Below are 26100 nucleotides of genomic sequence, written 5' to 3' on the forward strand. Positions count from 1 at the left end.
CATTTGAATATAGCTAGGTAGCTCCCGTTGAAATGTTAGTTTCTTTGAAAATTATATTTTGTAAAAGCCTTATGTACATACAGGCCCAGTGGCATCCTGAAGTTCGTGCATAACGGCATATTGGAAGACAGGCACTAGTGGACAGGTTGCTTCTGCTTATTTAAAGTATACAACTTCTATTTTAGAAACAGAGAAAAAGTGCAATAAAGAGAGCAAATCCTTTTCACTAAATATTTCACACACTGTCTTGGACAGTTTTAAGATTCTGATGTAACTTCAAAGCTTAAGTGAGAGATGAATCTAGCCATATTTTTGTATGTTTTTATTTGATTGAAAAAAACGATTTAAATAAGGAATGACACTGTATTACCTATTAAGACCAAGTCTCTTCACAGCCATCAATGAAAGCTGGCAAAATTAAAATTCACAACACACTGACCAAGAGCATGTTCTCTAGATTGATTTCTGTAGAATGGGATTCATGCATTTTTCTCGTCTTGTTGTATGCTAGTGTACCTTGATAATCCTTAGAGTTGAAATGTGGTCTGATTTCCAGCAAGTTCCTAGTCATTCATTCGTACTGGATGATCGAAAATGATGTTGTTGGTTGATAGATTTATAGGGGAGTGGTTGGGTTAATTTGTACTGGGTTTGACGTTCCGCTACAAACATTCAGCTTTATTGCCATGCCAGAACAATGTTTTGAGGAATAGTGTGAAAATACATGCTGTCACACATGCAAATGTCTACCTTTTTATTCAGGAACTAGGTTATTTGTGGGGAAAAGCTTCGTTTTTTGTGTACTCTAGTCTTGAGTTTCTTTTTGTGGCAGTTGCTGCAGATTTAGTATCTCCATATTACAGCCATGACAAAACTATTTGTATGTCTGAGGGAAGGTCATTTTCTTCCTTTGAAAGAGCTGCCTGTGGAAACGTAGCAATGTCGGTTTTACTAGCAGCAGACCATTGCAGTTTGAGTGATAGAAAAAAACATTAGTTTAGTACCTGGTTTCTTTAGGTTGTGTTTGATGTAGGCAGGTTTGACATTTTCCTGGAATAGACTAGATCGCAGGCCTTGCTTCGTAATGTCTTGGGTTGGTACAGCTCTTGAATGATTAATGAGGATGACCTTGAATGTGTGTACTGGACATTGGTCTGCCAGCCATCCGGGTCAGCCACAAGCGTTTAAGTTGGCAAAATCTGCTGAGATGGCAGAAAAAAGTAGTCTCTATTGTGAAGTGGAATGAGAGGTTGTAGTAATGTTTGAGTTGCAAGTCCTTCTTGGTTTTAGTATCATATCAGGCTATTTGTACAGATGGTTGGCTCCTTATTGGGGCATGTATTTTCTCGGATGTGCTGTGAATAATACCATGAGTAATGGTATTCTAGCCTTTCTGACCCAGATTCTATAGATACTGGAGTGATATTGCAGTTTCTACTTGTCATTAACCTGTTTTTTTTTCTCATTGTCTTTCCAAAGATAGTGTGGTGATTTTCACTGGAATGATGTAGTCAAGGACAGACGTTGTCCAGTGGTGGAATTGTTGGACGGAAATTATTGTGTTATAAGTGGGAAGGTCCAGTTTTCAAGTTCTGGCAATAGTTTTAGGGGTTGTGGTGGTGGACTTCATTAGAGGAGAAGAGAGTTAAAGGGTGAACTGAATTATAATGCATCAGTCAATGTAACTTGATATAACTTGATAGAGACTGATGAGGCCAAGAGGGACAATTGCATTGCATAATGTTTATGCATAACTGTGTGGTAAGAGAGATTCTAAGGTGGATGGTGGGTATTTTATTATGGATAATTGAGGTTTGTCAAACTAAGTGTTGCAAGACAAGCTTCACCTTCCCTAAGTGTGCTGTGGTTATGATGTTTTAAAGTGATATCAGAGGCAAAGTGTAGGAAAAAGGACACGAATACCGAGGAGTTTTGTGAAGATATGTTTATAGAAAAAACAAAAAACGGGGGTATGAAGGAAGGTGAAGATCAAGGTGATTCGCACTCTAGGCGCTATGATGCATTTTCTCGGCAGGACGTTTTTGTGCATGATCATAAGGCCTCTTCCAATTTTCTGAAAGGGGCAGGTTCAAATGAGAATCTTTGTAGCCTACAGGGATGTTTCAGGGAAAATTAGTGTTCTGTAGTCACCTAGTCAACTTTTAGTGATAATTAAGGAATAATGAATAGTCTGTAATAAACATTAATAAAATTATGGTATTATAATTCTTGTTCAAAGATCTGACATTAAAAAGGACACAAAGTGCATTAATGGACATAAGTGGTTAGGGGGGTTCCAGTAGGTAGGATGGTTGGGAGTAAAAGGGAGTAAGAATTGGGCCAATGTGTCAAAGTAACAGGGTACTTATATTACCGTGTTTGGAGGAAGAAGTGGAGGGTGGGCATTAGGGCTGTAGCCATGGGGGGGAGGGGTGCAGGCAGGCATTTGAGGGCTGGGCAAACCCACAATAATCTTGGGTCACCACACACCCACCCAAACCACCAAGGCAGCTAGCACACTGTAAATGCGCAGGAGTTCAGAAGGCGAATGAGCAGCAAAAATCCATCTAGGTGTTGTTTTCATCTTGTTACATTTGATGTGTTTTAAGACCTTTTAAATGTCAGGCTATGTTTCCTGACAAACTTCTTTTTACGTGGAAATGCTGTTTACTTTACTTCCTTTGGCTGCAAAGTGAGAGGACTTGGACAATGACTCTGGTACACACATGGTCACGAATTAGGCACCAGGCAAGGCCTAAATTATGTGGCAGGGTTGATTAATTTATGTGGCAAGAATACACAAGTTATTCGGCTTAATGCAGCACATTTTATAATACTATTACTTCATTATTTTGGCATTTGTACACTTTAGCTTTGTCTGGGCAAAGGTTTAATTTTATTAGCGCCTGTTCCACATTCAAATTTCTCTAAGTAACAGAAAGGTGAGCTTCAACTTTTGCAAAGGACCTTACACTGTGCAACATTTTTTGAAACTTTTGAACTGCTTAAGCTAGAAACAAAATGTGTTTTGTTACAATCAGCAGATTATGCAGCAGATGGTTTAAGTGGCAAATGCAGTAAATTCTTAATTATGCAAAAAGCCCTGCAGAGGAAGAATCCCATAATTCGGCAGCCACATAATCTCATAATTCCAATAGCCATGCATACAGGGAGTGTGAAAAGCAAGTGTAAGATGTAAATTTGTTCGTAATTCACAAAAATGTAAATACCTGAAAATGATCTGTGCAAGTATTTAAAATACACCAGCAGTTATGCACAAATCAAGCACATTTTTTATTATAATTCTGAAGTGTAATGGAAACAAAGATTTTAGTAGGATCAGAACAAATCTTGGTGATGCAAGTGATAAATATTGTGTTGTATTGGACACTTGTATAGCGCTTACTACCCCTATGTGTGGCACGGAAGTGCTTACCTACATGGGGAGCAAGCTACACCTTTAGGGTGTGGTGTGTGGTTTGAGAGTTGTTTTTGTTTTCTGACCCAGTGTAGGAAGGGTTTACATGTCATGCATGATGACCACAGAGTGTGCGGTTATCGTGTTATGAGAAACATCACAAAGCAGTGTGGTGAATGATGAGGTGTGAGAGACGCATAGTGCATGGTTTTTCGTTATGCTGTCAGCTTTGAACAGCTCTGCCAGCCCCATTATGGTATTTTTTTATGATTATTATAGTCTGCTTAGCTGGTTACTGCAGTGGGTTGCCCAATTAGAAATTATGGGGCAGATTTGCTTACATTTCATGTAGCGCAACTGTAGGAAGTTGGCTCTGTATGCACTATTTCAAAGGAAGGAATAGTATGCACAGAGTCCAAGGGTTCCCCTTAGAGGTAAGATAGTGGCAACAAGAGATAATACTAATGCTCTATTTTGTGGTAGTGTGGTCGAGCAGTAGGCTTATCAAAGGAGTAGTGTTAAGCATTTGTTGTACATACACACAGGCAATAAATGAGGAACACACACTCAGAGACAATTCCAGGCCAATAGGTTTTTGTATAGAAAAATATATTTTCTTAGTTTATTTTAAGAACCACAGGTTCAAATTCTACATGTAATACTTTGCATGAAAGGTATTGCAGGTAAGTACTTTAGGAACTTTGAATAATCACAATAGCATATATACTTTTCAAATAAAACACATATAACTATTTTAAAACTAGACAGTGCAATGTTCACAGTTCCTAGGGGAGGTAAGTAATTGTTAGTTCTTGCAGGTAAGTAAACCACCTACGGGGTTCAAGTTTGGGTCCAAGGTAGCCCACCGTTGGGGGTTCAGAGCAACCCCAAAGTTACCACACCAGCAGCTCAGGGCCGGTCAGGTGCAGAGTTCAAAGTGGTGCCCAAAACACATAGGCTTCAATGGAGAAGGGGGTGCCCCGGTTCCAGTCTGCCAGCAGGTAAGTACCTGCATCTTCGGAGGGCAGACCAGGGGGGTTTTGTAGGGCACCGGGGGGGACACAAGTTAGCTCAGAAAGTACACCCTCAGCAGCACGGGGGCGGCCGGGTGCAGTGTGCAAACACACGTCTGGTTTGTAATTGAAATCAATGGGAGACCAAGGGGTCTCTTCAGCGATGCAGGCAAGGGGGGGGGCTCCTCGGGGTAGCCACCACCTGGGCTAGGCAGAGGGCCTCCTGGGGGTCACTCCTGCACTGGAGTTCCGATCCTTCAGGTCCTGGGGGCTGCGGGTGCAGGGTCTTTTCCAGGTGTCGGGATCTGAGAGTCAGGCAGTTGCGGTCAGGGGGAGCCTCGGGATTCCCTCTGCAGGCGTCGCTGTGGGGGCTCAGGGGGGACAACTTTGGTTACTCACAGTCTCTTCAGTTTCTCCACAAGTCGAGCCGGGGGCGTCGGGTGCAGAGTTGCAAGTCTCACGCTTCTGGCGGGAAACGCTGTTGTCTTGAAGTTGCTTCTTTGGAAACAAAGTTGCAGTCTTTGGTGGACACTGCCGCTGTTCTCAGGAGTTTCTTGGTCCTTTTAGAGCAGGGCAGTCCTCTGAGGATTCAGAGGTCGCTGGTCCTGGGGAAAGCGTCGCTGGAGTAGTTTTCTTCCAAAGGGGGGAGACAGGCCGGTAGAGCTGGGGCCAAAGCAGTTGGTGTCTCCGTCTTCTCTGCAGGGTTTTTCAGCTCAGCAGCCCTCTTCTTCTTAGGTTGCAGGAATCTGAGTTCCTAGGTTCAGGGGAGCCCTTAAATACTAAATTTAAGGGCGTGTTTAGGTCTGGGGGGTTAGTAGCCAATGGCTACTAGCCCTGAGGGTGGGTACACCCTCTTTGTGCCTCCTCCCAAGGGGAGGGGGGGGTCACATTCCTATCCCTATTGGGGGAATCCTCCATCTGCAAGATGGAGGATTTCTAAAAGTCAGTCACCTCAGCTCAGGACACCTTAGGGGCTGTCCTGACTGGCCAGTGACTCCTCCTTGTTATTATTATTTCCTCCGGCCTTGCCGCCAAAAGTGGGGCCGTGGCGGGCAACTCCACTAGCTGGAATACCCTGTGGTGCTGGAACAAAGGGGGTGAGCCTTTGAGGCTCACCGCCAGGTGTTACAGCTCCTGCCTGGGGGAGGTGATAGCATCTCCACCCAGTGCAGGCTTTGTTACTAGCCACAGAGTGACAAAGGCACTCTCCCCATGTGGCCAGCAACATGTCTCGAGTGTGGCAGGCTGCTAAAACCAGTCAGCCTACACGGGTAGTTGGTTAAGGTTTCAGGGGGCACCTCTAAGGTGCCCTCTGGGGTGTATTTTACAATAAAATGTACACTGGCATCAGTGTGCATTTATTGTGCTGAGAAGTTTGATACCAAACTTACCAGTTTTCAGTGTAGCCATTATGGTGCTGTGGAGTTCGTGTTTGACAGACTCCCAGACCATATACTCTTATGGCTACCCTGCACTTACAATGTCTAAGGTTTTGCTTAGACACTGTAGGGGCACAGTGCTCATGCACTGGTGCCCTCACCTATGGTATAGTGCACCCGGCCTTAGGGCTGTAAGGCCTGCTAGAGGGGTGACTTATCTATACTGCATAGGCAGTGTGAGGTTGGCATGGCACCCTGAGGGGAGTGCCATGTCGACTTACTCGTTTTGTCCTCACCAGCACACACAAGCTGGTAAGCAGTGTGTCTGTGCTGAGTGAGGGGTCCCCAGGGTGGCATAAGATATGCTGCAGCCCTTAGAGACCTTCCCTGGCATCAGGGCCCTTGGTACCAGGGGTACCAGTTACAAGGGACTTACCTGGATGCCAGGGTGTGCCAATTGTGAAAACAAAAGTACAGGTTAGGGAAAACACTGGTGCTGGGGCCTGGTTAGCAGGCCTCAGCACACTTTCAAATCAAAACATAGCATCAGCAAAGGCAAAATGTCAGGGGGTAACCATGCCAAGGAGGCATTTCCTTACAGCAACTCTGCAAGGCAATTTACTGCACTGCGCTGCGTGAAAGGCAGGGAGCAGAAATGCACCAAATTTATAAAGATACGGCACATTTCTGCTGTCTCCTAGAGCTGCCACACTGTGTGCTGCCTAGCTCTAACACAGACACCCTTATGCCATGATGCAAATGTGTCTGCGTTAGAGACAAAAAAAAAATTGTGCAGGAAGGGACGACTTCCTACACAAAAACAATCCTTCGAGCATAGGTCTTCTAACTGGGAGGTGGGCCCCCTAGGAGGGCCTCATGTGATTCCAGGGGGGGTGCCGGACTGCCGGACTCTGGCCAAAAGAAGCATTATACAGATAACAGACCTTTGTTTTAAGCAGAAACATGTTATTGCATTTTTAAAAAATGTAACTGTACTTAACTGCAATGTTTAAATAGGTCTAGACATATTTAAACATTGGCATCTTTATAAAATAATTGTGAAAAACTCTGAAGGGGGGTGGCAATGATTTTTATTTTTCACCTGGGGGGGGGGGGCGACATTAAAAAGTTTGAAGACCTCTGCCTTAGAGGCATATTAGTCTTTGTGTGCTGCAGAATGCATCATAGATAGTATGGGAAGTAAGGAGAAATAAATATAGTTCTCCTTGTTATGCCTCACTGGGGAAGGCGCAGCATTTTGATGTATTCCCAGGTTTACTAGCTTAAGTAAATCTGGGAATGCACCAAAATGCGTGGGTGAATTCATGAGAACACGCATGCTTCACCCAGGGAACGCCTTCCCAACGCAAGGTAATGAAAGGCAGTGATATATGCTCCATTATTTGCAACACGTATTAGCCGGTCAGTATATTCAATCAGTCTTAGAGCGAAGACGGTGTTGTATACCGTCAGATCATGTACCGGGTTAAATCTCACGCTGCGATACGGCGTTCTAATCCAGCGCCAGATCTGTTGGTATTCGACACTGTCTTCACTCTCCGATTGACTGAATATACTGACCTGCTAATACTTGTTACAAATAATGGGCTTACTTTGATGTCTGCTAGCCTTGAAAAAGTCCCAGGTAGACCTACCATAGGGGGCAAAACACGTGTCGGTTGTCTGTTTCAAATGCTTACGACCTTCGCTTGAAATGGGCATCAATTTAAAAAATAAAAAAAAACTTGGGGTTCCCCACCCTCACCTAATTAGTTAATTCTATTTTGAAAACTGTCAGTCACAAACCTGGAATCTTACATTTGGATGTAAAGTGGGCTTGTCAATTCTTCCTTGCTTCAAGATTTTGATTTGGGGCAAATTGGTCCGTACCCCATCTGACACCCCACAATTGGATTGGAAAGGGCATTCTTAAGGAAGAGAGTTGTGCCTTAGGAACTTGGTTTCTTGAATCACTCTGAAGTAATGTCTAATCAGGAAACTCCATAATCCAATATGGCATGGTGCATTGATTAGCCTAATGTGCTGGGGCAGAGTTATCACAAGTCAAGTACGATTTATATTTGACTGACATTGTTCCAGCCTACACTGGCTTGTTGTGAAGTATAGCCTGGTGAGATAATGTATCTGCTCTACAGATTATTATTTTGTTTGCAGGTCCGAGATAGTTGTTAGGATAATGTGCCTGCTGTAGGTTGTTCAGATATCCTAACTAGCAGCAGCGCGAAACTGAAATGGCCCAATGTAGCCTGCCATGTCATAAAGGGCTGTTATAACAGACTATCCTTCAAAATTGGTTCAATATCTAGATAACCGTGCCAAGGTCAACACAAGGAGGATTCATCTCCTTGAACCAAACATTTGCGGAATCCATCTTCAGGGGGTCTGAGGCTGAAAGCATTTGTTCTATAATTTACCTCTCTAGACATCTCCACAAAACATCAACTGCATTTTCTGATTTTTCAGTATTGTAAATTAAGATCCGTGTAGTATAAATATGCTTTTTGAAATTGATTGACCTCTTTGAAATTCTGCTTTATCTTTATCTAATTTATGGTCCTAACAAATACATTGCTGTTATAAGTTCATATGTAATTAATTTATGAAATACAGAATGTTTGATCATTTGGTGTAGTTTTTGTATTGGGAGAAGTGTGGGATGCCTTTATGGGTAATGTCAATAAAAGTTTATAATTAAAATGCATTTTTTATCATTTTAAAAGAGGTCTAATTTCACTATCTACGTCATGTGGCTACAGTGTAATGCCAAGAGGAGGGAACTTTTGTTCAACCAAGGCAAATGGGGATGTTTGCTCAGACAGTGCTGGGAATTAACCACTAATGTTTACGTTCCATGTTATCTTAAACCAAATTAAATATTTCTGAATAATTACCAAAAGAGTGTTTGTGCTTCATTTTCCTTTGCTTTATAATGTTTGTCACTATTCTCTTGATGTAGTCAGTTGGATTTCTGAGTCAACCCTGTGAGCCATAAGTCAGTTCCCCATTTCACGGTGCTTGGCTAACATTGTCAATTGGCTGAACTGCCTCTGCTCTTGTGTGATGGTATTGATGATCTAGAACTGTGACTTCTAAGGTTGGGTAGCATCCAAGCAGTTGGGAGGTACTAAGAACCCTCTACTTGTTTTCACACATCTCTTGAGTCAGATGATAGATGCATGAGGAAGACATTGTTTTAGTTTCACAAGGACAGACCGCTGCTCCTTCTTGCTTTGTTACAAACGTAGGCTTACATATTAGGAAAGTAGTTTGTAGAGTGGCTAAGTGACTCAGTCTATGGCTTTGGGCGATCTTAGTCCCTTGAAGTGAGCTATCTGAATTATACTAATTAATGCATGGGTCCCTTTGGATTAGATCACGTTTTTTCCCTGCTTCTGTGATCCCATCTGCTGCCTAAATCAGAAAGGAGTCATCTATGTATGACAGAAATCACTTGTATTCATTTGCACTAATTTTTTAATATATATTTCAGTTTTTCACATGAATAACCTTCGTTTTGGTAGCTATGTTCTATTTGATTAAAATAAAGCCTTTATATTGCACAATCGAAAGCATATTTCAATGGGAAGTGTTTGCTTGTTTATTGATACATGTCTTCAAATAAACCTGTCTCAATGAATACCTTAATAATGTATATAATGCAACTCATGCCGAAATGCCTTCTTGAAATATAGTCAACAGAGCACACAATACCTATGCATTGCCATTATAAGCGTCTAATAAAATACAGAGTGCAATAACTATAGCATTTATTTTCAAGCGCTCTCTCCTTTCTTCCCATCATACAGGCAACTGGGATATTTTAAAGTAACATTTACGAACAGTATCGAAAATAAGATGTGGTCTAAAGAACACAATGGAACTATTTTAGAAAATAAAAATAGCAATGTATGTCTCTTCAAATAGTAATTTACCCCGCACAGAACTTTACATTTGTGATGGGTAAAAAAAAGCGGGGTATCTGAAGACTTATATATAAATCAATATTGCAAATACTTTTCAAAATGAAGTTTCTTTTCATTGCGGATTATGATGGCTTAATGCTAATCAAATATAGCACATTCTAACTAATAAGACTTTGTTCATGTGGAAATGTGAAATGTGTCCTTGGTGATTAGTGGAAATGAACTAAACTGGATAAACACCTCCTTTCTTTTTAAGGCAAGAAAGCATTCCAGGATCTAGAACCAGTGGATATTTCTAAGGTTTATGATTTTAACGAAGATACCGATGATGGAGAAATGGTATTACAAATAAATTATTTTTCTTCCCTGAATTGATTTCAGAACCTTGCTGTCAGGTAAAGCCTACACTGTGTCTTAAATTATTTTCTGAACCTGATGTGGTTTTTCAACATTGTCACGTGTGTCAATTGTTATCTAAGTCCTCTGTCATTTGATTTGCTCAAGAAATGACCGTTACAACTGACAACCACTTCGTTTTTGCAGTCTTTTCTGCGAGAGCAAGGACTAAACCTGAAAACATTACCGTTTGAAGAGCAGTAGTGCACTCTTCTATGAGTTCTTCAAGCTGTAGTGTTCTCCTTGGCATCACAATTGACAAGCAAAAAAATACATACCAATGTATTCTAATACTTCAACTCGCCAAGCAGTTCTACCTGTACTGTGATTTGTCTATAATTTTGCCTTATGTGTGTTTTTAGCAGTGTTAGAGTAGGCATTAACTGGGCGGTCTCTTACCTGATTCAGCTACCATATTTGTCACTACATCTTAACTAGTAAAGATGCCATTTTTAGTGATTTAGTATGATCAATGTGTTGATGCTACTAAAGTGATCATGAAGGCCTGTTTTCACTTAGCTCTCAATATAATTTGTTAATTATAAGACTAAGTCCAAGAGACCTTGTGGTTTTCATCTCTTCGAGCAGAAAATGCTGATTGAGTTTGGTAGCTAACAAAAAGCAGCTAAGTTTGTGTAGGGCACCCATCTGCAAACCCCTCTTGAAGGTTTCATGTTTACTGTGATATTAATTTGACAATCCAAATGGTGAACTTAGCTATCATTGTGTCGCATTGAGGGAGCTCTTCCGCCATTGGAATTCTGTCAAGGTTGATTGTATGGTGTCACTGACCAATCAGTTGTTCATCTTGCATGACAATGCTTGAAATATCAGTATATTCAAGTAGTGGATGTTTTATTTTCTGTATTTGAATCTTCGATTTCAGTGTTTACGCAAGTGGGGGTTTAGAAGATGCGAAGACATTTGCTGGATTAAAACCAACAAAGACAATCCTGGCAAGACCAAGACTTTGGATCCAAAGGCTGTCTTTCAGAGGACTAAGGTAAAACTATTGTTGATATGAACCCTGTGGACTGCAACTGAAGGTAATTGAGTACAGGGGCATATTTTTATTTTACTCAGGTTATAGGTAGCAGTTTCTCTGAAGACACTGCTGTGTTGGAAATACATAGTTAATAGCCAAAGTTCCAACATTACTTTGTGTAGTATTTTAAAGCACATGGGATGCAGTTTCTGGAGAATACAAAGACTGTTGATTTATTGTAATGCTCTGCCTACCTCTATCCTTAAGTGACCTGCTAGAAATGGATTAATAGCGAGTGGTGTAACATTTAATATTTTCATATTTTGGTGTTTATTTGTGGAACAATTGTCGTAACGTATCATGGGCTAGTTTAGTGTTTATTAATTGATAGAAACGTCCTCTACTTGGTAAGCGAGTGAAATCTCATTTGTGATTTAATTTGTATTTGCATATATTTGAATCCCAGCAAGGTTAACAAAGTTTTCCATCCGAGTTCATTAACTTCAGTACTATTAAATTGGACAATAAGGCTTGTATATACAGTGCTTAGAAATGGCATAAATGTGATATGAAAAGGTATTTAAAAACGAGTTTAGAATCTTTACAAGGATTACATTAAGGTATTTCTACATGGAAATGGCCTCTGCAAGAACTTTTCGTGGCCTGCTGGCCGTAGGGAGGCAAAGCTAAAGAAGACACACGAGTGCACCACGCCATTCATAAGCCTCAGTCCACCACCTGTTAAGAGCATCTCGAAGTTGTTCTTCCGTCGGAGTCTAATGGTGAGGTATCTTGATGAAGTGATCTATAATTTGTGAACTTAACAGAACTAGCCTGCTTTTACAGAAGGTGTTAATTGTCCTCATCCGTGCAATGATTGTTCTCAAAACGGTGAGTCATATTGTTGTCTACCGCTGCAGCCTTGGGCCTCTGGAGGTTCTCATATTACCCCGTGCAGCCTGGCAGAAAACATTACCAAGCAGGCACACAAGGAGAAAACAAGCAATTGTAATGCAATGGTTCTCACATTTGCTCAAGTTAGCGCTATTAGCGTGTTAAACTCCTAACCGGATTTTTCTTGCCACATAAACTGAAAATTAAAAGTAAAACAGTTTCACTTAAGCGAGTTGATTCACGGTGCCATGGCCTCCATGAGCATCAGCGTGAAGAGACACACAAAAGGAAAAATGTTCTCTCGCAGTCAAACTTATGGCAAAAGAGCAATTAGCCATGTAACAGGGGCGATGGTCAAGGAGGAAACAAACCCTTCCCAAGGAGGAACTTGCCTAAATCATTTACCAATGCCATCAAAGGATTTTTGAAGGGCAAGCCCACAAACGAGTGGTAGTGATGGGCGTGAGGTGGATGTTGTTTAAAGCCCAGATACAAACCAACACGTTAGAAAAGCAGCACCTGCTCACTGCTATGCTGGACCTAAAAAAGTTTGTTGTTCAGTGCTGGTGGAACGTCTAAACCAATGCGGTCCCACATTTTACATCTATTGCTTTGGTCCCTGTGAATGGAATAAAAAAAAATGTAGTTCGAAAACTGCAGCTGCATTTCGTTGGACACTCCCTTCTTTGTGTTGTGCATTGTGCTGGACCTTTGATGTAGCTATTGGACAAAAGCTTTTCTGTATGCCGCAGATGTGACAGTTTCATGCACTGCATGGAATGGATCTTGTTACTACTCGTTTAAGTGGTACAATTATTCATTTTGGAATAATGAAAAGAAGAGCTTGCCTTTCTGGCATCTCATACCTGTGATTTGAGGGCCATAATGTTTCAGTAACATGTTCACCACTCCATTGAGCTAACCTGGTGCATTCTTCATAATGTATGTATGGACAAAGAAACTCAAGACCAAATAGAAAGACTGGCAGGCGTAGTAGTCAGACTAAAACCTGTTTGTTACTCTGCTTCACCCTTACTGGCATTTTTATGGTGCTGGTCTTTTAGGAAATCTTTTGTTTCTCAGTATGCCAGCAAGCCTCGGTCTTGCAGTACATGTAGGCTGGACACTTCAGTTGGTGACACTGATCTAAGGTCTCTCTTACCTCGGGTTCATGCAGTAAATCATGTCATATATATACTTGTCTTAAGCACTTTACCTCCCTTCACTTCTCCATCTGCCATAATTGGGAGCAATTACAACCGGCACAATAGTGGACTGTAAGGACACAAACGAGCCAGTGACACTTAATATAACCAGAACTCCTTTGTGTGAGAAGGAGAGCTGCTTTATTGATGCATAGGCTTTGTGAGTCATATGCAAGTAATATATACAAAAACAATTAAGCTCCGATATGCTCCCAATCACTTTTAATATGTAAAAAAAAGTCAGCAGCACTTGATCATTCATTTGCAGGACACTGGCTGTTCCCCATCCCTTCTAGCCCTTCAGTCTGGCCTTGGACGACATTTAGGGATTGCCAAGGGAGGCAGGTGTGACCCCTGGCTCTGACCCTTTCGGCCACTGGCACGGCCTTCGCGACCCATGGCCTAGAGGTGACAAAATCAGTGCTAAGAACACAGGGGCAGCTGCACATTCTTTAGCTTTAGCTCGTTTTTCTTTATACCAATAGTGAATAATGTATTATTTAATATTAATGCAACAAACAATGGTGCACACATAGCTGGAACAGGACCTTTGGAGGGAGCTGTAGTGAGTAAAAATGTCTTGCGTATATGTTGTGCGCATGCTTGCAGAGGAGTGCGTTTATGTAAGAGACAGTATGTGAGGGTGTCTGTATGTTTAAACGTATGAAACGGAGTAAGAGTCAATGACAGGTTGCGTGAGATTGAAGGCCCCGATTTACTGTTGTCCGATGCAAGGCAAAGCAGCACCAAAGATGCTGTGCGTCATAGTAAATGAAAACAAATGCACCCTGTCCACTAAGATATGATGCACTGTGACTCTCCTTGTGCGTTGCCGCACTTTTGGCAGCCACGCACCAATCTACAAACCATTTCACCATAAGGGTGTGTGCATTTTCTGAAGCATAGGCTTTTCCTGGAAGAGGGCCCTTCCAGCACAAACTATGCTTCTAGACTGTACAATGCAGCAAACAGGCAAAGTTTGAAAACCATAGAGCAATGAAAACATTTCTACTTTGTTATGCCTGTCTTGAGTCTTAAGATTTTGGTGCAAATTCCTCTCTGCCGGTGTTTGTACATATAGATTTGCATCAAAACCCATGAATGGTTGCATAGGAACACCCATACACACTGATGGAACACCCACTAAATGCAAAATATTGCAAAGCAATGCACAGAGCAATTTTGCATTACTTTGGGATACTAGGAAATGGGATACTGGGCAACACAAATCAGAATTTGCGTTAGATAGTAAATGCCACTGTAACTCTTTGTGTGGGGTTTGCATCACAAAAGTGACGCAAACCTGGTGAAAAGCATAAGTAAACCTGGGCCTAAGTGTCAGTAAGTGTGAGTGGGTATGAATGAGAGTGAGTGAATGAATGAATGTAAGTGAGTGAGAATGAATTAGAAGTGTAAGGGGGTGTAAGAGGAAGTGGGTGTGATGTTAGGGTCAAGTGACATGCTTTCATGGAAAAATGGAGGAAAAAAAATCAGGGTAAGTGATCATATGCAGTCATTTCCTGTGAGGTCATTAACGTCAAGGGGTATGTGATGTCACTTCCAATACTTCTGACATTTTGGAGACTTGATGCCCGTTAGTTGGACCCTAACTTAAAAAATAAGTATAATGCAACTTTGATGCCACATGCAGTGCTACGTGTTAGATACCTCCATTGAGATAACCTCTCAATATGCGTACATATATGTAGGTCTGTTTTAAAATAGTTGTAGTATAATGGGAAATATAATGCTTATGCAAATAGATGCTCATTTGTTAGAAAGGTGAACAGTTATGGAGAACATTAACAGACAATAGGTCGAGAATCATAAGTTGGATGTCTTGCAAGTATAATTGATGCCAAATTCCCAATTATTTCTGGGTACATAAAAAAACGTTTTTTACTATCCCATATTGAGTAGAATAGTGCCAGGATCACTGCTGATTTGACTGTCCTGAACAAATAACCCAATTTTTCACAAGAACCTTGTATAAATTTAATTTAGTTGTAAAAGCTTCCAGATTGGAAAAGCGAAAGATGATGGAGTGGAAAATTTTCAGACTGTTGTACCTCTCTTTCCAAATCGGTTTTCATCAAGCTTTTAGTATAGCACCTTTTTTGCCCCGTTATTTGTGTTTTTGGCACTGCTAGGAGTCTTTGGTACAAAATATTGCCTCCGGAATTTCCCGAATTGGTTTGCTCCTCAGGATGGGGGTTGTTGTTCTTACAACCTTTTATCAAAGCTGTGTGACATTAAACCTTCTCATACATAGCTGATTTGCTGTTGTGTGTTCCTTGGAGGAAGAGAGTGGGGTCGTGTGACCTTACATCAGACTTGTGCATGTGAAAGTCAGATTTTTTTTTAACGTGATTCTTTTGCACCTTTTCTCCCTGCCCCTTGTCATCTCTGGACCCATGTAATCCTGGTCCCTCAAGTAATCGCTCCCCTCTTTCTGCCTTGACTCTCTGTGTCTTCCCCTTTTTTTTAGCCTGGCTGGCCTACGTTGTTGCTGCTTCACTAATTTTCTCATTGTCTTCTCTTGTTTTCCCCAATGCCCTGGGTCCACCCCTTTGCCTCTTCCCTGGGTCCACCCCTTTGCCTCTTCCCTGCCCCCCTTTGCCTCTTCCTCAGGTCCCCCCCCCCCCCCTTGCCTCTTCCTCAGGTCCCACCACCCCTTTGCCTCTTCCTCAGGTACCCCCACTTTGCCTGATTCCCGCTCCCCTTGCCTCTTCCCTGGCTCCCCCCCCCTTTGCTTCTTCCCTGGCTCCCCCCCTTTGCTTCTTCCCTGGCTCCCCCCCTTTGCTTCTTCCCTGGCTCCCCCCCTTTGCTTCTTCCCTGGCTCCCCCCCTTTGCTTCTTCCCTGGCTCCCCCCCTTTGCTTCTTCCCTGGCTCCCCCCCTTTGCTTCTTCCCTGGCTCCCCCCCCTTTGCTTCTTCCCTGGCTCCCCCCCCTTTGCTTCTTCCCTGGCTCCCCCCCTTTGCTTCTTCCCTGGCTCCCCCCTTTGCTTCTTCCCTGGCTCCCCCCCTTTGCTTCTTCCCTGGCTCCCCCCCTTTTGCTTCTTCCCTGGCTCCCCCCCCCCTTGCTTCTTCCCTGGCTCCCCCCCCCCCCCTTTTGCTTCTTCCCTGGCTTCCCCCCCCCTTTGCTTTTTCCCTGGTTTAACCCCCCCCTCCCCTTTGCTTCTTCCCTGGCTTAACCCCCCCCTTTCCTTTGCTTCTTCCCTGGCTTAACCCCCCCCTTTCCTTCTTCCCTGGCTTAACCCCCCTCCCCCTTTCCTTCTTCCCTGGCTTAACCCCCCTCCCCCTTTCCTTCTTCCCTGGCTTAACCCCCCCCCCCCTTTGCTTCTTCCCTGGCTTAACCCCCCCCCCCCTTTGCTTCTTCCCTGGCTTAACCCCCCCCCCCCCTTTGCTTCTTCCCTGGCTTAACCCCCCCCCCCCCCCTTTGCTTCTTCCCTGGCTCCCCCCCTCCCCCCCCCTTTGCCTCTTCCCTGGCTCCCCCCCTCCCCCCCCCTTTGCCTCTTCCCTGGCTCCCCCCCCCCTTGCCTCTTCCCCGGTTCCCCTACCTTTGCCTGTTCCCCCCACCTTTGCCTCTTCCCTGGTCCCCCCTTTTCTCCTTCCCCTGCCCTCCTTTTCCTCCTTCCCCTGTCACCACTCTCCTGCCCCCCTTGCTTCTTCCCCTTCCCACTTGCTTTCCTTCTCCCCTCTGCTAGCATATTTACAGATCTGTGTCCTAGAGATTCCCTGACTCGATCGAGTAATTAGGTCCTCTTGCATGCCCTTGAGTGTCTTTTGCATGTATTAGGTCCCCTAAGATAATATTTGTTTATCTCTGTGTGCCACTTTGGCCAGTGCCACTGTGTATTCTGTACATGTTTCCTCTCCCAGTGTATATGCCCCCCATCTCACTGTTTAGTATATTCCCCTTTCTTCACCCATGTATTTCCATGACCAGAGTACATTACTGTTTTTTTTTTTTTCCTCCCATGCATAATGCTGTAGAAATCTACCTGATAAGGTGATTTACCTAAATCGTGCCTCACTAAGATTTGTCTGAGTGTACTCTATACCAGTGTGTGGATTTCTGTTTTGGGGTTTATTGTCTTTGTCCTACTACCAGAGTCTCTTCCATCTAGATTTCAGAGGTCTCATACCCTGATGTGCGACTGTCCCTTACCCACATGTGTAAATTACTAAATCTGACGTAGATGTCCCTTGGTCAGAGTAGAGTTCTTCTTTGTTCCATAGGCATTGTCTCATCTTTGAAAAGTAAATTACCCTGCCTCCAAGGAAAACTGTTTTCCCAGCCCCTGAAAGCCTAAGGTCCCTAGAGTAACGTGTGTATTCTTATTTAGTCATGAGTTTGTAGACGCTTCTTCCATTTATGGAATAGCCTTGACAATTTGTGTTTTTACTTCAACAACACTGATGTGAGCTATTTCACCATGGAACGATGCAGATTCCGGACTTTTGCTAATAAAAATATGAATTCCTATCAATCGTTGTCTTTGTTTGCAAGTGGTCTCAGTCCCCTAGACTTCTTGTCTAAATGCACCCTGATATGCTGTACAATAGATTTAAGTTTAATACAAAACTGAACAAAATTGCTGAATTAGACATGCTTGCTTATGGTCACTGCAGAGAGTGCAATAACTTAAGGGCCATTGAGATGAAACGCTGTCACTCCAGCAGGATTGGGTTTAAGAGCTCTTGAGCTCCCCTGTACACAAGGAAGGTCCAGTGATTCAGTTAATTTGACCTACTATGTACAATATCCCTGTTTTAAGGACTGGATGCTCCTAATCTTCCTCAGCCGAACCAACTTCCGACATCAATGTTTAAATTCAAATTAATTATTCAGAGTACATCTGTGAAATCTTTGTTTCCTTATTCTTTCCTTGGGTTACTAGCCGCTCGATTTCTATTGGGTTCTATCCCTTTTGGGATCTCCCTGTCGTTTCCAAAAGAACATTATATCAATAAATAGATTTTGATCCTCCAAGGTCTTAAAAACATGCCCATTGTACATAAAATCCAGAATAAAAATCAAAATAATCAACAACAAATACATTTTATTGTATTTCCAGCCATTGTGCTTCAGACTTTTCCTTATGCCTCAGTACAGCCCTAAGATAGATTTCCATTCCTAAGTTGTGGTTAACTTCAGAAAAAACAGTCTGCAGGGCAACAGATATGGATCTTATTATTCTTCAATATTAGGCGCATATATATCTATATATATATGTATCTATATATATTTCCTTCTAGGCACTGAACAGAAGTAACCAAAATACATATGAATCAGGTCTGCCTAGATAAGATTCCCTCTCCAGTTCCTGTACTTGACCTGATTACCGATAAACATATTTTAAAACTCTCAGGGTTATTTTACCAAGAGTCTGCGTAGCACATATCCTGTCTGCTTTAATTTAATAAGCTAAGGCTACGAGTGCATAATGTAAATGTTTGAACATCAGCCAGAGCATGCAGATCACTAAGTATTGGTTTAGTGTTTTTGGCATGTGGATTTAAAAAAACACGAAAAGCCATAGTGTAAGGAAATGCCTCCTTGGCATGGTTGCCCCCTGACTTTTTGCCTTTGCTGATGCTATGTTTACAATTGAAAGTGTGCTGAGGCCTGCTAACCAGGCCCCAGCACCAGTGTTCTTTCCCTAACCTGTACTTTTGTATCCACAATTGGCAGACCCTGGCATCCAGATAAGTCCCTTGTAACTGGTACTCCTAGTACCAAGGGCCCTGATGCCAAGGAAGGTCTCTAAGGGCTGCAGCATGTCTTATGCCACCCTGGAGACCTCTCACTCAGCACAGACACCCTGCTTGCCAGCTTGTGTGTGCTAGTGAGAACAAAACGAGTAAGTCGACATGGCACTCCCCTCAGGGTGCCAGGCCAGCCTCTCACTGCCTATGCAGTATAGGTAAGACACCCCTCTAGCAGGCCTTACGGCCCTAAGGCAGGGTGCACTATACCATAGGTGAGGGTACCAGTGCATGAGCATGGTACCCCTACAGTGTCTAAACAAAACCTTAGACATTGTAAGTGCAGGGTAGCCATAAGAGTATATGGTCTGGGAGTGTGTCAAACACGAACTCCACAGCACCATAATGGCTACACTGAAAACTGGGAAGTTTGGTATCAAACTTCTCAGCACAATAAATGCACACTGATGCCAGTGTACATTTTATTGCAAAATACACCCCAGAGGGCACCTTAGAGGTGCCCCCTGAAACTTAACTGACTGTCTGTGTAGGCTGACTAGTTCCAGCAGCCTGCCACACTAGAGACATGTTGCTGGCCCCATGGGGAGAGTGCCTTTGTCACTCTGAGGCCAGTAACAAAGCCTGCACTGGGTGGAGATGCTAACACCTCCCCCAGGCAGGAGCTGTAACACCTGGCGGTGAGCCTCAAAGGCTCACCCCTTTGTCACAGCCCAGCAGGGCACTCCAGCTTAGTGGAGTTGCCCGCCCCCTCCGGCCACGGCCCCCACTTTTGGCGGCAAGGCTGGAGGGAACAAAGAAAGCAACAAGGAGGAGTCACTGGCCAGTCAGGACAGCCCCTAAGGTGTCCTGAGCTGAGGTGACTCTAACTTTTAGAAATCCTCCATCTTGCAGATGGAGGATTCCCCCAATAGGGTTAGAATTGTGACCCCCTCCCCTTGGGAGGAGGCACAAAGAGGGTGTACCCACCCTCAGGGCTAGTAGCCATTGGCTACTAACCCCCCAGACCTAAACACGCCCTTAAATTTAGTATTTAAGGGCTACCCTGAACCCTAGAAAATTAGATTCCTGCAACAACAAGAAGAAGGACTGCCCAGCTGAAAACCCCTGCAGAGGAAGACCAGAAGACAACAACTGCCTTGGCTCCAGAAACTCACCGGCCTGTCTCCTGCCTTCCAAAGAACTCTGCTCCAGCGACGCCTTCCAAAGGGACCAGCGACCTCTGAATCCTCTGAGGACTGCCCTGCTTCGACGACGACAAGAAACTCCCGAGGACAGCGGACCTGCTCCAAAAAGACTGCAACTTTGTTTCAAGAAGCAGCTTTAAAGAACCCTGCAACTCCCCGCAAGAAGCGTGAGACTTGCAACACTGCACCCGGCGACCCCGACTCGGCTGGTGGAGAACCAACACCTCAGGGAGGACCCCCGGACTACTCTACGACTGTGAGTACCAAAACCTGTCCCCCCTGAGCCCCCACAGCGCCGCCTGCAGAGGGAATCCCGAGGCTTCCCCTGACCGCGACTCTCTGAAACCTAAGTCCCGACGCCTGGAAAAGACCCTGCACCCGCAGCCCCCAGGACCTGAAGGACCGGACTTTCACTGCAGAAGTGACCCCCAGGAGTCCCTCTCCCTTGCCCAAGTGGAGGTTTCCCCGAGGAAGCCCCCCCTTGCCTGCCTGCAGCACTGAAGAGATCCCTTGATCTCTCATTGACTTACATTGCGAACCCGACGCTTGTTCTAACACTGCACCCGGCCGCCCCCGCGCCGCTGAGGGTGAAATTTCTGTGTGGGCTTGTGTCCCCCCCGGTGCCCTACAAAACCCCCCTGGTCTGCCCTCCGAAGACGCGGGTACTTACCTGCAAGCAGACCGGAACCGGGGCACCCCCTTCTCTCCATTATAGCCTATGCGTTTTGGGCACCACTTTGAACTCTGCACCTGACCGGCCCTGAGCTGCTGGTGTGGTGACTTTGGGGTTGCTCTGAACCCCCAACGGTGGGCTACCTTGGACCAAGAACTGAACCCTGTAAGTGTCTTACTTACCTGGTAAAACTAACAAAAACTTACCTCCCCCAGGAACTGTGAAAATTGCACTGTGTCCACTTTTGAAATAGCTATTTGTGAATAACTTGAAAAGTATACATGCAATTGAAATGATTCAAAGTTCCTAATGTACTTACCTGCAATACCTTTCAAACAAGATATTACATGTTAAATTTGAACCTGTGGTTCTTAAAATAAACTAAGAAAAGATATTTTTCTATACAAAACCTATTGGCTGGATTTGTCTCTGAGTGTGTGTACCTCATTTATTGTCTATGTGTATGTACAACAAATGCTTAACACTACTCCTTGGATAAGCCTACTGCTCGACCACCCTACCACAAAATAGAGCATTAGTATTATCTATTTTTACCACTATTTTACCTCTAAGGGGAACCCTTGGACTCTGTGCATGCTATTCCTTACTTTGAAATAGCACATACAGAGCCAACTTCCTACACATAGCACAAGTGGATCGCTAGGGCATTTGTCTGCAATATAACGCTCCTTCAATTCTCAATTAATGGTATAATTGAAAACACAATTCAGGGCGCCTAATGTTCTTTTAAATCGTTCACTCTCTAAAACTTGAATTAGTTCAGTTTTCTTTTTTCCCTGAATGCCAGGTCTATAATTAGCCATCTGAATAGCATTTAAGTGATCAACCTTAAGCGTAGATTAGAGCTTCCACTACATTTGTTTTTTAAAAGGCATATATATGTAAAGTCAGTGGTCTTAGTGAATTTTAGCTGGACAGAATCGAAATAGTTTTTACATGAAAACTTGAAATCACAAAATCTAAATAAGTAAAACCTCTTGCTCTTTCCAGTTTGAATATTGATGTACACTATTTTTTATACCCTGTGATGTCATGAAGTTCTAATTTTAGATTTTGCTGAGCTTGTTAACGCAAGTTGTCAAAATCTACATAAACCCCTTGACTAAACTTTCTAGGCCAGATGCAGTTGGTGAAATCGGCAGAGCATCAGCTTCGTATAACAATAAGGGAAATGGTCTGCCATTCATTTTTGCAGGTTAATCGTGGACATTGAACAGAACTGGCAGAGGCCCACACCCAAAGGGGGCTTAAGAGGCTGGTGCAGTAAACAGCACTAAAGCCTGGTAACTGTCAAGAGGGTCAAAATTGCAGGGGCGGAAGGTGCGCACCCCCCACTCCCTCCAAACTCCCACCCACACTCTTTTGGTCTGGAAGAGGGGGAGGGTGGAAAGAAGTGAGGCACCAAACCAGAAAGTGGCATGAAAGGCCAGCCAACAGGAGGCTGCATTTTTTTTTTAATGATACCCGTAGGGCACTATGCCCCTATAAGTGGTGGGGGCATGTAGGGGGCCAGCCATTCCTCGGGCAGGAACAGTGCCGGAAGATGGAGAACAAGACTTAGATTATCCCGGAGAGCCTCGGAGGTGAGAGCTGTGGTGGCATCCCGCACCGTTGGTAGCTGGCCGGCAGAGGACAGCCATCCACTCGGTGACGCACTGGTGGGACCACTAAACTCTTACCGCCAACAGAGAACTGCTACACCATAGCAACGTGCCTCTCTACGGCATAGTCCAGTGAGCTTGGCGGGGATGGCTGGAGTTATCCGGTGTGAAACAGGGGCACCACCAGAAGACTGCTCCTGCGTAACGGCGTAAATGTTTGCGGCATCAAAGTGCGAACGGCTCCGAGAGGACTAGAGCACTCAAGTGAGTGATGGAGAAGTTCGAGGGAGGACCGGCTCCACCCACCAAACCCGGAGCATCGGAGTCATAAAGGGGAATCGGAACTTCGGAGGACACGAAGTCAGAGGACTTGTCCCCGCCTCTCCCCCATCTCTTGAATGTTGGAGAATCATAAGTGAGTTTCCCCCATGCTTACGTAAGTACTACCCTGCAAGTTCTCAGGCCCGGAGTGCGCGTAAGGACACAGAGCTGAGGAAGAAGTCCACAAGTCTGCACAACCAGGGGAGCAGCCTCAGGGCAATTTGGGGAGCACCAATGGGGACAGAGGGCTATGGGTGGCCTGTGAAGCATACGAAAAAGCACAAGTTGGACTTTGTCCGTGTACCCTCCGGGCCCTTAACAATCAGGAGTGGCCCCTGGGCATCTGGCAGTGCGTCATTCGCTCGCACAAGTGGAGTGGCCCCTGGGTAAAAGGGACAAGGCCAACAAGGTTATCAAGAGGGAAACAGGCCTCTGAACAAGAAAATCTTTTTTTTTTTTTTTTTTTTTTAAACAACCACAAAAAAAAAGGGCACCCTCACAGCGGATCAAGCCTGTAAGCAGAGTTGAGGGGTCCTGTGGTTGTGCCTCACGCCATTCCAAGAGGTTTGCAACTATACTGTGGCATCGCCAGGGGGCAGTATCGGCACTCCCTTGAACAGCTGACAGGCTATTGCCAGGAATCTACCCTCAAGGGGTCACCATGCCAGATCGGCTGGGGACAGCCCCAAAGGTTGGGGTGATGCGACCCAGGCCTGGAGTCGGGGCAAGGACAGTGCAGCCAGCTTGGGACAGCTCGCAAAGGGTGATACCATCCAGGCCACACTGAAAGGCAAACCACATCATACAGCAGGGACAGTACCAAGCGGCGACGTGACAGGTCTGTTAAATGGTGGACCCAAGCAACAGGCTACAACCAGAAGATATTGAGGAGATAATAAAGGCAGCAAGGGAGGCAGCTGCCACATAACGAAGAACGGCTGCTGGCCCACTTCAGGGCATGCAAGAGCGACCATCGCAACTTGGAGGATCCTAGAGACAGTGGCAAGAGCGTGGAGCTCAGTGGGGGCCAACGAGAAGGACGCAAAGGGATGAAGTAGCATAAGAAGCGGCACTGCATCGCCAGCAAAGAAGATAAAAAGGCAGTAGAGAGGAAGACTGATGAAGACAAAGACACCACAGAAGGCAGCAGCCAGCGCCAGCATGAAGCTGTGAACTGCAGATGGTGAGCAGATAAGCACAATTGTGCAAGCTGGTCTAAAATCAATTGCACCATTGCGGTTTTCCAAATCTGGGAGGCCAGGTTCACGGGGAGGGGGATGTGACAATGTAGGGACAAGCAATACATGTGGAGCAGTTAAGACAGAGGCCACTGCCATGGAGACCTCACCCAGGAACACCGCTCAAACAGTGCCACTGAGGCATGGGTAGCAAATCTGGGTGGGCAGTGTCCAGGTGCAAAACAGGGAGGGCCTAGCACCAGAGGCCTACAAGAGGGGCACACTGGGTCATCCACACATGGTAACAAGGGCCACAGGGTTAGCAAGCTTGATATTCTTGGCAGTAAGAGCGCATGTGGCGCAAGGGGTTTATAGGTATTTTCTAACTATTGGTAATCCCAATTGAGGGTCTGGATCTCACCATATGCAATAAGAAGGATGACGATAAGAGAGAGGGTGCAGGTGTAAGAAATACAGGAACTTCGATAATTGGCTGGACCCAATTTAGAATAATGGCCTGCGTTATTGGTAAAATAATGTCCCCACTGGCAAAAGATTTGTGGCTATAAGAGTCTAAGATTCATGAGGCCTACAGGCAATTTGCGGGTGATGCATGGATGGACTACGATAAAAGCTTCAGGATAAAGATACAGGCACAACCTGACCTGGAGTGGAACGAGGAAAATGTGTCCAGTTATATGCATAAAATGATGCTAGCTAGGGAAGTCAGACAAGTGTTTGGGAAGCAGGATCACCCCTTTCGGAAGGGCCAGTTCAAAGGGTATTAAGACAAACAACTCCGTCCTTTTACAAGTAGAGGCATTTTTAGGGCCGGAAAGGAGGGCAGTCGGGGAAGGGTTCCCCCAGCCTTGTGCTACAAATAAGACCAGGATGAGTGCCTCTGGGGGCCCGACGTGCAAATTCAGGCAAGTGTGCTTTGTTTGTGGGGGAGGGGCACCCAGCGGTCGACTGCAAAATAAATCACTGGAATGAAGACAGGGATAGGAAAGATAAAACAAAGTAGAGGTAGCCCAGCTAAGTGGGGGTCGAATATTGCTTGGGGGAGCTTTCAGCTGGCCCACTCTCCCATTTAACATGCACAGTTTAAGAGGGAAAGCCAATGGGTATGACAATGAAGTAGATGCACTTTTGTTATGCGAGGGATTTGAAAAAGTTTTCATGATATCAGTGCTAAGGCAGGTCAGGTCTGGGGGATCTAAGAACCTACACACTGCCTTACTGCACCCAGATATTGAATGCAAGAAAATTGTCAGAGAGCGGGGAAGGATAGAGGGCCCATTAGTTATAGGGAAGCCGGAAATATTAGTGGTTTCTCCTCTGGGAGTGGTACTCATGAAGGAGCAAGGCCAATCTAGACTAATTCACCACTTATTCCCAGAAGGAGAATCGGTTAATGATGCTATCAACCCCGAGGTATGCAGTCAGTGGACGACGCAGATAATCTGGTGCGAGCTGCAGATCCTCAGGACTTTGATGGCAAAAGTGGACATCGAATCCACTTTCCGGCTCATCTCTGTCCACCCTGACAGCTACCACCTCCTGGGTTTCCAATTTGATGGGGAGACTTATTTTGATGAAGATCTCCCCAGGATTTGTTAAATATCCTGGGTTGAAAAAAAGACACTACCATCATGTCAGACTGAGTGCAGGGGCAAAACAGGATTTAAACGCTTGGCTAACCTTCCTATCACACTTCAATGGGGTTCTCATATGGAGGGAAGGAGGGTTGCTAACGAGGAGTTGGCTCTGTCCAGACGCCATAGGCAGCCTGGGTTTTGGGGCAATCCCAGGAGACAAATGGTGTGTGAAGCGATGACCCCACAAGTGGGCTGAGCAGGGCTAACCAGAAACATAGCTTTTCTGGAACTGTTTCTTATCATAGTGACGCTGACCATCTGGAGTTCAAGACTGGGTAATTTGAAGCTGACAGTTTGGTCAGACACCTAGGCGGTGGTGCACACCGTTAATATAGGGGCAGCCAGGTGCACAAGGGTTCTTAAACTATTAAGGAGATTGGTGCATCTGCAGTTAAGGAACAACCTGGAGTTGTGGGCAATGCATGTGTAGGGGATCAGTAATGCTCAAGCGGATGCGCTAACACGTTTCCTTATAGAGAAGTTCAGGGAATTGGCGCCT

General features: G+C 44.6%; 1 protein-coding gene across 1 annotated transcript in view; it reads left to right on the forward strand.

Moving 5' to 3' along the window:
• The window catches only part of METTL14 (methyltransferase 14, N6-adenosine-methyltransferase non-catalytic subunit), a 156604-nt gene that overhangs the window by 81153 nt on the left and 49351 nt on the right, over positions 1 to 26100 (forward strand). Inside the window, exon 9 of the mRNA XM_069230159.1 lies at positions 11037 to 11153. Coding sequence (XP_069086260.1) covers positions 11037 to 11153 — 117 coding nt within the window. The remainder of the gene's footprint in view (positions 1 to 11036; positions 11154 to 26100) is intronic.

The sequence above is a fragment of the Pleurodeles waltl genome, chromosome 1_1 (assembly GCF_031143425.1).
Source record: "Pleurodeles waltl isolate 20211129_DDA chromosome 1_1, aPleWal1.hap1.20221129, whole genome shotgun sequence".
In the NCBI taxonomy this organism is placed as follows: Eukaryota; Metazoa; Chordata; class Amphibia; order Caudata; family Salamandridae; genus Pleurodeles; species Pleurodeles waltl.